We start from the raw sequence: 12,150 nt of genomic DNA, 5'->3' as shown, positions 1-12,150 counted from the left end.
GATACACATGGCTGACTGTCTTGCAAGCCAATTGCAAGAAACAACACAAGAAAGTACAGGGTCACCAAAATCCCAGCAGGCTGTCAGTGAAACCCTGCGGTCGTCCAGCACAGGGGAGTCACAGGGAGAAGAAGCAGTATGCCAGCTATTAGACTGCACACACAATTCACCAGTAATAAGGGGCAGTAACAGGTCTGCACTTCTCCAATTCTGGTCTCTTGTGCATCCATGATTTCATTCGCTCCACCATTGATGGCTGTGCCTTCAACTGCCTGGGCCCTAGGCTCTGGAAATCCCTCCCTCAACCTCACTTTTCTCCTTTAAGGCACTCCTTAAAACCTCTCTCTTTGACCAAGTTTTTGGTCACTTGTCTTAATATCGCCGTATAGCATTATAGAATGGTTACTGCACAGAAGGAAGTATTCAGCCCATTGTGCCCTCACCAGTTCTCTGCAAGAGCAACTCACCTAGTCCCACTCCCCTGCCTTTTCCCTGCAGCCCTGCAATTTTTTCTCTTCTGATGATTATACAATTCTCTTTTGAAAGCCATGATTGACTCTGCCTCCATTACACTCTCAGGCAGTGCATTCCAGATCCTAACCTTTCGCTGTGTAAAATGTTTTCCTCGTGTTGCTGTTACTTCTTTTGCTAATCACTTTAAATCAGTGTCCTCTGGTTCTTGATCCTACTGCCGACAGGAAATTTCTCCCTGTCTACTCTGTCCAATCCCCTCATGATTTTGAACTCCTCTATCAAATCTCCTCTCAATCTTCTCTTCTTCAAGAAGAATAAACCCAGCTTCTCCAATCTATCCACGTAACTGAAGTTCCTCATCCTTGGAACTACTCTCATGCACTCTCTCCAATGCCTTCCCATCCTTCCTAAAGTGCAGTGCCCAGAATTGGACACAATATTCCAGTTGAGGCTGAACCAGTGTTTGATACAGATTTATCATATGCCTTTTTAACTACTTTCTCAACCTGCCCTGCCATCTTCATTGATTTGTGCACATATACCCCCAGGTGCATCTGCTCCTGCATCCCCTTTAAAAGTATACCCTTTATTTTTTATTGCCTCTCCTCGTTCTGCCTAACAAAATGAATCACTTCACACTTTTCTGCATTAAATTTCATTTGCCATTTGTTCACCCATTCTATCAGCCTGTCTACGTCCTTTTGAAGTATATCGCTATCTTCCTCACAGTTCACTATACTTCCAAGTTTTGTGTCCCGCAAATGTTGAAATTGTGCCCTTACACCCAAGTCTAGGTCATTAATATATATCAAGAAAAGCAGCGGTCCCAGTACCAACTCCTGAGGAACCCCACTGCATATCTTCCTTCAGTCCAGAAAACAACCGTTCACAACTACTCTCTGTTTCCTGTCAGCCAAATTAGTCTCCATGCTGCTACCATCCCTTTTATTCCATGGGCTCTAACTTTGTTGACAAGCCTTTTATGTGGCATTTTATCAAACACCTTTTGAAATTCCATAGACACCACATCAGCCACATTACCGTCATCAACCCTCTCTGTTACCTCATCAAAAAACGTAAGCATGCTAGTTAAACACGATTTGCCCTTAACAAATCCATGCTGGCTTTCCTTAATTAACCCACATTTATCTAAGAGACTGTTAATTTTGTGCCGGATTATCATTTCTAAAAGTCACTCCACTACCGAGGTTAAACTGACTGTCCTGTAGTTGCTGGGTTTATCCTTACACCCTTTTTTGAACAAGGGTGTAACAGTTTCAATTTTCCAGTCCTCTGGCACCACCCGTGTATCTAAGGAGAATTGGAAAATTATGGCTAGTGCCTCCTCAATTTCTGCCCTTACTTCCCCTAGTATCCTTGGGTGCATCTCATCCAATACTGGTGACTTAGCAGCTTTTAAGTACAGCCAGCCTATCATATATCCTCTTTATCATTTTTTAGCCCACTCAGTGTTTCAACTACCTCCTCTTTCACGATGAGTTGGGCAGCTTCTCCTTCCTTGGTAAAGATAGATGCAAAGCACTCATTTAGTACGTCAGCCATGCTCTCTGCCTCCATGCTTAAATTCCTTTTTAGTTCCTTAATTGGACTCACTCCTTCCTTTTAGTATTTATATGCCCAAAAGACTATTAGATTCCCTTTTAGGTTAGCTGCCAGTCTCTTCTCATACTCCCTCTTTGTTTCTTTTATTTGTTTTTTCACTTCCCCTCTGAACCTTCTATATTCTATATAGGGCGGCACAGTGGTGCAGTGGTTAGCACTGCAGCCTCACAGCTCCAATGACCTAGGTTCAATTCTGGGTACTGCCTGTGCGGAGTTTGTAAGTTCTCCTTGTGACCGCGTGGGTTTTCTCTGGGTGCTCTGGTTTCCTCCCACAGCCATAGACTTGCAGGTTGATAGGTAAATTGCCCCTAGTATAGGTAGGGAAATTGAGGTGGGGATGTGAGAGGGTAATGGGATTAATGTAGGATTAGTATAAATGGGTGGTTGATGGTTAGCACAGACTTGGTGGGCTGAAGGGCCTGTTTCAGTGCTGTAAATCGATGCTGACTATCCTTGATTAACCTGTGCCTTTCTAAGTGACAGTTTATCCTGTCACTCAGAATAGATTCTAATAATTTACCCATAACTGAGGTTAGACTGACTGGCCTGTAATTATTCGGTCTATTCCTCACTCCCTTTTTTAAACAGAGGTACAACGTGAGCAATTCTCATCAGGATGCCATCAATGTCAGGGATCATCTGATTCAGGCTCATTTCGACTGCTCCCCTCGGATCCTGGAGGAACAGCATGGCCTGGAGCTCACTCTGAGCTGCCTGTGCAACATTTCCATGTAAGACGCAGCCTGGAAAATGTAAACTCTTACTGCCAATGAAGGATGCACATCTGCCTTAAGGTTTCACCATCACCACTGACAGACCCTTGCTCTTCACTACGTCATACCTCTTTTCTTGTTCCACCATTGATAAAAGGAGGCTCACATATCTGGCTTCAAGTGTCAGTATTTACGTTGTGCTCTTAAAGGAAACGTGCACAGTTACAGGAAGAATCATCTGCTCAGTGCTCTGTGGTAGCCTCCACTCTTGGCACTTCTATGCAGTACTCCCCTTGTGGCCTCGATGGAGGTGGAGGCAGCCTGCTCGCACGTCACTGCTTGATGCTGAGATGCACGTGGCTGTGGTCCTCGTGGTGGAGGTGTCAGTTGGGGCATCTCCAGAGGCTGCTGCTTTGGCATCATTGCAGGGACAGCCTCTGTTACAGGGCCCTGCTGCACAGATGCTCCCTCTGTCAGAGGAGCCAAGCCGGCCGAAGACGATTATGTTGCCCCATGAGGGGTGGAACCCTCATTCTCCTCGGCGCCGTCTTCCTTTGGATGGATGGAGGGGAGCACCAGCTGGGGCGTAACTGCCATCCCCCTCCAGACATCCCTTCGCCATCAGTGCCACTGACTGGTCAAGGTTACATAGTGTGGCATGTATTCTGTGAACGTCAGTGAGTAGTTCCTGCATGCACTCAGAGTTCTGCTGCATGTGGCTGTCCAGGAGGAGCTCATGCACTCAAAGCTTTGAGCCATTGTGCTGCACGTGAGCTGGATGGACTCCTCCATCCTCTGCCCAGGAACCTGCGCTGCCTCAGGGAACTCTTGCTGTTGGTCTAGGTAGAGCCTCATCTCCTGTGAGGCCCTGCATTTGTGCCGGGTTTTGTCTGCCTTCCCTCCTCTGAGGTAGATTGCTCGCAGCTGTCTCTGCCTCTGGCACCTCCTCCTGCACACTAGTGCCATGCTCATCACCCAGTGCCACCCTATCTAACGATGTGCGAGGACCCACCAAGAGTATCTGCGCTGGTAAAGGGTGCGCTTGAAAGGTGTTCAAAATATATATAAATGATTTGGATACGGGGGCCAAATGTAATATTTCCAAATTTACTGATGATATAAAACTAGGTGGGACTGTAAGTTGTGAGGAGGATGCAAGGAGGCTTTAAGGGGACTTGGACAGGCTAAGTGAATGGGCAAGAACCTGGCAGATGGAATATAATGTGAATAAGTGTGAAGTTATCCACTTTGGTAGATAAAACAGAAAGACAGAATATTTCTTAAATGGTGAGAGGTTGGGAAGTGTTGATGTCCAAGGGGACCTGGGTGTCCTTGTTCATGAGTCACTAAAAGCTAGCATGCAGGTTCAGCAAGCAATTAGGAAGGCAAATGGTATGTTGGCCTTCAGCACAGGGGGATTTGAGCACGGGAGTAAAGATGTACTTGCTGCAATTGTATAGCGCCTTGGTGAGACCGCACCTGGAGTATTGTGTACAGTTTTGATCTCCTTATCTAAGGAAGGATATACTTGCCATAGATGGAATGCAATGGAGGTTCACCAGACTAATCCCTGGGATGGCGGGATTATCCTATGAGGAGAGATTGCAGAAACTGAGCCTGTATTCTCTAGAGTTTCGAAGAATGAGAGGTGATCTCATTGAAACTTACAAAATTCTTATGGGTGTGACAGGGTGGATGTAGATAGAATGTTTCCGCTGGCTGGTGAGTCTAGAACCAGGAGACCTGCATGCTAGCTTTTAGTGACTCATGAACAAGGGGCTGAATGGTCTACTCCTGCTCCTATGTTCCTATGTGATGGTGCTTCCTTGGAGCTCTGCTTTTGCTGCTCTTGCCCCAGTATTGGTGAGGGACATGGTCTCTGCACTTGTGGGAGACAGAAGAAGAGATCATGAGAGCTAGTCTTGGAGAGCAGAAACCTCTGCAGTGCTGAGGCTTCCCAATGCAACTCAGTGTTCTGTATACTGTTGGATGGGGTGGAGTGCAATACTCCCTCTAAATGAGTGCATTGCCCTCGCTAATCACCATCTCCATCATGAATGCCCAACTCACCATAGTTGACTTCCTCATGGTCCGCGATCCTGGTTATTTCCATGGCTCCCTCCTCCATGACTGTGATCACTTGAAGGTAGCGGACCCCTCCGCCAGCCTAGGCCCCCTCCCAGGCATTATCAGCCTGTTTCTCTTGCAAGGACAAAAGAGAGCATGATAAGGCACTGCTGTCTTCTACAGCCAGCTGCTCCTAGTCATTAGAAGCTGTATGTCTCAGTGCTGCCAGGACTTCAGCAGCACTGTGGCTCTTAGCCTTGCTGAGGGGTCAGTAAGTACCCTGGGCACACACTCCTCCCATGTTCAGGAGCAGCATGCAAACTCAGACTCCTCAGCTGGAGTGTTTTTTGGACTATCTTGGCATCCTCCTGACGTCCCCAGCATCACAGACATTCTTCAGCCAATTCGATTCATTCTAGGTGATATCAAGAAACGAAAGAAGGCACTGGATACTGCAAAGGCTATGGGCCCTGACAATATTCAGGCAATAGTACTGAAGACTTGTGCTCCAGAACACGCCACGCCCCAGCCAACCTCTTTCAGTACAGCTACAACACTGGCATCTACGCGGCAATGTGGAAAATTGCCCAGGTATGTCCTGTACACAAAAAGCTGGACAAATCCAACACAGCCAATTACTGCCTTATCAGTCTACTCTCAATCATCAGTAAAGTGATGGAAGGTGTTTTCGACAGTGCTACCAAGGGGCACTTACTCAGCAATAACTTGCTCACAGATGCTCAGTTTGGATCCCGCCAGGGCCACTCAGCTCCTGACCTCATTACAGCCTTGGTTCAAACATGGACAAAAGAGCTGAACTCAAGAGGTCAGGTGAGAGTGACTGCCCTTGACATCAAGGCAGCATTTGACTGAGTATGGCATCAAGGAGCCCTAGCAAAACTGGAGTCAATGGGAATCAGGGGGAAAACTCTCCGCAGGTTTGAGTCATACCTAGCACAAAGGAAGTTGGTTGTTGTTGTTTGAGGTCAATCATCTCAGCTCAGGACATCACTGCAGGAGTTCCTCAGGGTAGTGTCCTAGGCCCAACCATCTTCAACTGCTTCATCAATGACCTTCCCTCCATCATAAGGTCAGAAGTGGGGATGTTTACTGATGATTGCACAATGTTCGACACCATTCACGACTCCGCAGATACTGTATCCTAGTCATCTGCATGATGGAGATGGAGTCATCTCCATATGCAGCAAGACCTGGACAACATCCAAGCTTGGGCTGATAAATGGCAAGTAACATTTGCGCCACACAAGTGCCAGGCAATGACCATCTCCAACAAGAGAGAATCGGGAATCTAACCATCTCCCCTTGACATTCAGTGGCATTGCCATCACTGAATCCCCCAGTATCAACATCCTAGGGGTTACCATTGACCAGAAACTGAACTGGACCAGCTACATAAATATTGTGGCTACAAGAGCAGGTCAGAGGCTGGGAATTCTGCAGCGAGTAACTCACCTCCTGACTCCCCAAAGCCTGTCCACCATCTATAAGGCACAAGTCAGGAGTGTGATGGAATATTCTCCACTTGCCTGGATGGGTGCAGCTCCAACAACACTCAAGAAGCTCGTCACCATCCAGGACAAAGCAGCCCGCTTGATCGACACCCCATCCACAAACATTCACTCCCTCCACCACCGATGCACAGTGGCAGCAGTGTGTACCATCTACAAGATGCACAGCAGCAACGCACCAAGGCTCCTTAGACAGTACCTTCCAAATCCGCAACCTCTACCACCCTAGAAGGACAAGGGCAGCAAATGCATGGGAACACCACCATCTGCAAGTTCCTCTCCAAGGCACATACCATCCTGACTTGGAGCTATATCACCATTCCTTCATTATCGCTGGGTCAAAACCCTGAAACTCCCTTCCTAACAGCACTGTGGGTGTACCTACCTCACATGGACTGCAGCGGTTCAAGAAGGCAGCTCACCACCACCTTCTCAAGGGCAATTAGGGATGGGCAATAAATACTGGCCTGGCCAGCGATGCCCACATCCTATGAATGAATAAAAAAAACGCAGAGGTCTGTCCTGAGCGTTGGATGTTGCACACACTTTGCCAGAGCATATCAGGTCCTTGAATCTCTTCCAACACTGGATGCAACTTCTGGGCACCACCCATCTTCCGCTGACTGTCTCCATCCAGGCCTGTGTAGAATGAGTGGGTGGCCTCCTCCTGTCACTCTCTGGGAAGAGGACATCCTACCTCTTCTTTACAGCCTCCCGGAGGACCTCTAGGAGGACCTCCAGGTCCACATCAGAGAATCGTGGGGCTGCCCTGCCCCAAATTCCAGGGCTCTGCCTCTCCTGAGACATTCCAAGATCCTCACAATATAATTTCTTCCAAGCTGAAGTTATAGCACTCAAACGGCAGCCACAGTAATGATCTGCTTAAATCAGGCCCGCACTTGATCAGTCCCACCTCCGTTCCCACCACTGCGGCCAAACAGTCTCCATGTCAATTAAGAGGGTGCCCCCTTGACCTTGGGGCTGATAACTGATTTCCCCCCCCCCGCCCCCACCCCCGGGGGAGTGTTTGGGATCCGGAAATGGTCCTGACTTCCATTTCCCGACCCCATAGTGAAAATCCTGCCCTCTATCTCACCAACTGCTACTGCCACTGTTAGGTTTCTGGGCCTTTCTCAGTCTTACTCTGAGTATTTCAGCTTCCACATTTTACCCAAGTTATAGGCCCCTATGCTCTTGCGAGTATTTTACTCTTGAGAGTATTGGATACCTAGTTAAGTTTTGACAGGATAATTGCCACAAAATATGTCTTTGTAATTGTTTTAGCTACTGGGTCCAGAGCCTTGATAGGATTCTCCTCATCTTCAAAAGTAGCAGGAGTAACACAGCACACTTGGTTAAAGTACAAACTTACTGAACAATAGGTCGACAAGCAAACAAATTTTATATTGGATGCTGGATTATACTAGCCCCTCAAATAGGCAAAATAATAAATGGTTTGTGATTGCCGTGCTAAACTATAATTTCAGTTGCTGTTTTCTTCTGATAATTTTATCAACTACAGGAGATAACTGATCTCTTTGAAAGACCCAGACCAGTAATCACATTGATTTCAACATCCAAACTAATTAAATAACTTCCCCTCCTGCCCCTGCTTTGTGGCTTTGAATAGTGATCATTCAAATACAGAAGGGACTGCAGTCATACTCATAACTGAATAAATGACTCAATATATTTTTGATTCAATCATGCGGCTTCTCCCTCAATTCAAGTCTCATAGACAACTGAATAACAATCCTTGTAACATTTGCATTGAATTAAGCTGCAGCCTTGATTCTGAATGCAGTTGGTTTTAAACACCTTTGGTACTGTGACTTAATTGAAGGTGTTCTCACAAGACATCTCTGACAATGTAGCACCCTCTCAGTGCTGGGCTCTGTGCTCAACAGCTGGAGGGGTGCTTGAATCTGCAACCTTCTGACTAGGAGGTAAGTGTTATACTAGCTGAGTCAAACTGACAATAATTGCTAGGCCTGTATATTTTAATATCAGCAAGGCATGTCGTATTCTGACATTATGCTCGTCATATGGCTGGCTGCTGGCGGCTGCTGATCTCTGCTTGTTCCAGGACCCCTTTACCGGGTGGTGGCACCCATCCACCGCCTTTGTTCGGCGGAGAGTTTCATCTGTTGACTTTTTTTTATTAAAATAAAACCACCCAGTTTGTATATTAAACTTCAGTCTGCTTCAGTCAATTTGTCTCATTACAGTGTACTGCAGCTCTCAGCCTAACCTTGAACAACACCTCGGCAGATTTATCAGTGTACGTTAAAGAGTACGACTGATGTGTTTTTATATACACTTAGAAGTCAAATATAGCACATATGTAAGAGAAATGAAAGAAGTCTCCTTACTGTGGATTTCCACTGGCAATTATACTGATGCCACAGAGATAAAGTCTTTAAAAAGCACTGATGTTAAACAGTCAAATTGGGATCACTCATGCCTCAATAGAAAATACAAATAAACTGTGAACGGAATGGAAAATAAGAACACAAGAAATAGAAGTTACAGTAGTCAATTTGACCCTTCGAGCCTGCTCTGCCATTTAACAAGATTATGGTTGATCCTCTACTTCAGCTCCATCTTCCCGCATTATCCCATATCCCTTCATTTCTCTAGTCCAAAAATCTATTGACCTCTGTCCTGAATTACTCAACAACTGAGCATCCACAGCTCTCTGAGATAGAGAATTCCAAAGATTCACAACCCTTTGAATGAAGAAATTGCTCATCATTTCAATCCTAAATGGCCAATCCCTTATTCTGAGACTCTGACCCTGTGTTCTAGATTCCCCCAGCTTGGGGAACATCCTCCCAGCATCGACCTGCCGAGCCCCTTAAGAATTTTATCATTTTCAATCTGATTCTTCCAAATTCCTGTATAGGTCCAGTCTACTCAATCTCTCCTCATAGGACAACCCACTCATCCTATGAATCAGTCTAGTGAGTCTTTGTTGCAGTCCCTTTAGGGCAAGTATGTCCTTCCTTAGGTAGGGAAACCAAAACTGTATGCAGTTCTCCTGGTGTAGCCTCACAAGTGGCCTGTATAATTGTAGTAAGATTTCTTTACGCTTATACTCCAATCCCTTTGTAATACAACTAACATATCATTTGCCTTCCTAACTGCTTGCTAGCACAAAAGAAGATGGTTGTGGTTGTTGGAGGCCAATGATCTCTGCCCTAGGACATCACTGCAGGAGTTCCTCAGGATAGTGTCCTAGGTCCAACCACCTTCAGCTGCTTCATCAACGACCTTCCCTCCATCATATTGGTCAGAAATGGGGATGTTCGCTGATGATTGCACAGTGTTCATTACCATTCCTAATTCCTCAGATAAATAAGAGAGAATCGAACCATCTCCCCTTGATGCTCAGTGGTGTTGTATATTGTTGCTAGCATTTCAGATGCTAGGTTGAACTTTGTTCACAGAAATCTTGGAGTCATTGTAAATCTAAACAGTAACTCATTTATTATATTTACATGGACTATCTACACTTCCCATAAGCCTGTCCAGCTTCTGCTACTCTTGATGCTTCTTGCATCTCCCAAGCCTATTACCCATGAGATCTCTTATGCCAGCATCACAGTGGGAGGTGTTACTCTCACTGTCCCAAACAGTAATCCTTTCAGACCCTTATACTACATATGGCATTACCAATGTTGAATCAACACCAACATTCTGAGCAGCAACACTGACCATAAACTTAACTGGATCAGCCATATAAATACTGCGGCTACATGAGCAGGTCGGAGGCTGGAAATTCTGCAGCGAGTGACTCACCTCCTGACTCCCCAATGCCTGTCCACCATCTACAAAGCACAAGTGAGGAGTGTGATGGAATATTCTTCACTTGCCTGGATGGGTGCAGCTCCAACAACACTCAAGAAGCTCGACACCATCCAGGACAAAGCAGCCCACTTGAATGGCACCCCATTCACCACCTTCAACATTCACTTCCTCTGTATCTGGCGCATAATGGCAGCAGTGTGTACCACCTACAAGATGCACTTCAGCAAGTTTCGAAGGCTTCTTAGACAGCACCTTCCATGCCCACAACCTCTACCACCTAGAAGGACAAGGACAGCAGATACATGGGAACACCACCACCTGCAAGGTCCCCTCCAAGTCACACACCATCCTGACTTGGAACTATATCACCGTTCCTTCACTGTCACTGGGTCAAAATCCTGGAACTCCCTTCCTAACAGCACTGCGGTTGTACCTACATCCCAAACACTGCAGAGGTTCAAGAAGGCAACTCATCACCATCTTCTCAAGGGCAATTTGGGGTGGGCAATAAATGCTGGCCTTACTGGCAACACTCACATCCCGCAAATGAACAAAAATAATTTAAAAATGCACAATATTAAATACTTTATCAACTTTAGTGAGATTGACGAGCCATAGTTTTACATCTTACAAAGTTAAATAAGCTCAGCAAGTCCCAACTCTTGATCCTTTAATTCTAGTGAGTTGCTCCAGTGTGGCTGTAAAGGATGCTGCTTCACCAGGTAACCCTCTAAAAGTGCAATGAGATAGAGGAATTTACCTTTTCCTTAAGACCTGCAAGCAATGCTTGTACTTGTGAATTTTCCTGCTTCATTTTCTCCAGTTCCAGCTCCTTCTTTCTGTATTCTTCCTGCAGTGTGAGCAGTTGCTGGTTAGAAACAACAGTGCTATTAGTCACTGAGACAAATGATGGTTGCACAATTATTACACACTTCAGGGGTCAAACTGGCCTTTGCCTTTCATATTTTACTTCACTTGGCAAGGATCAGTAAACAGTCGGTATTCATACTGGGAACCTGCTATACCACATGGCCACTATTCAGTTCCATTGACTTCAGTCGAAGTGAATATCAGGCATATGGTGTAACAGGCGGTAAAAGTGATTCTCTCAGTTTGGTATCCCCCGGTCAAGGTCAATTTCAGTTGAGTAAAATATGAAATTTCTTTAATAAAGACAATATTGAAATGCATTGAAGTTTTAATTCAAATCACAAGATCTTCCAGTAAAGACTGAGCTCCAGCTGCCAGTACAAAAACCACTTTCTTCTGGAAAGTCTGTATGAACATACATCAGTTAAAAATGTCAAATTATGATTACGCTTAGCAATGTCACTGTAATTGTCAGGTTGAACACACAGTATTATCAGCATCACTCCGATATTTATAAGCGATTTTTTTTTTTTACAAACTGTGAGTGTTCAGTTTATAAATGAGTCACAGCAATGAGGTGCTGTTATTAACATTAATAGAAAGCATGAAGTGACTGCGGTCAAAGAACCGTAAATATTTTATCAACAGCTTGAGAATGTGTCTTAGATTAACTTACGTAACTGGTGTACAATGGATCATCCCCAAAGTTGAGATTTTCATTAACGGGTCACCTGTGGCCATCTGGGCTTATTTGCATAATCATTGTAACATAGGGCCAGGAGTAGGCCATTCAGCCCCTCAAGCCTCTTTCACCATTCAATTAGATCATGGCTGATCTCCAACCTAACGCCATATACTCGCCTTTGCCCCATATCCCTTAATACCTGTGGTTAACAAAAATCTATCAAACTCAGTTTTAAAATTAACAATTGATCTGATATCAATTGCGATTTGTGGAAGAGTGTTCCAAACTTCTATCACCCTTTCCGTGTAGAGTGTTTCCTGATTTCACTCCTGAAATGTCTGGCTCTAATTTTTTGCCTATGCCCCCTAGTCCTAGACTT

The 12,150-nt window shown here is 45.3% G+C and overlaps 1 protein-coding gene across 3 annotated transcripts in view; it reads right to left on the bottom strand.

The window, feature by feature from the left end:
* Window positions 1-12,150, bottom strand: part of enox1 (ecto-NOX disulfide-thiol exchanger 1) — a 377,950-nt gene that overhangs the window by 89,431 nt on the left and 276,369 nt on the right. For 2 of the 3 annotated variants that reach the window (XM_068040197.1, XM_068040199.1), the window contains one exon: window positions 10,977-11,084. In XM_068040197.1, coding sequence (XP_067896298.1) covers window positions 10,977-11,084 — 108 coding nt within the window. The remainder of the gene's footprint in view (window positions 1-10,976; window positions 11,085-12,150) is intronic. The other variant, XM_068040198.1, reaches the window with a different exon arrangement.

This window comes from Heterodontus francisci, chromosome 10 (genome assembly GCF_036365525.1).
Source record: "Heterodontus francisci isolate sHetFra1 chromosome 10, sHetFra1.hap1, whole genome shotgun sequence".
In the NCBI taxonomy this organism is placed as follows: Eukaryota; Metazoa; Chordata; class Chondrichthyes; order Heterodontiformes; family Heterodontidae; genus Heterodontus; species Heterodontus francisci.
Note: the sequence above shows the minus strand (reverse complement) of the source record. Positions and strands in the feature narration are given on the sequence as shown.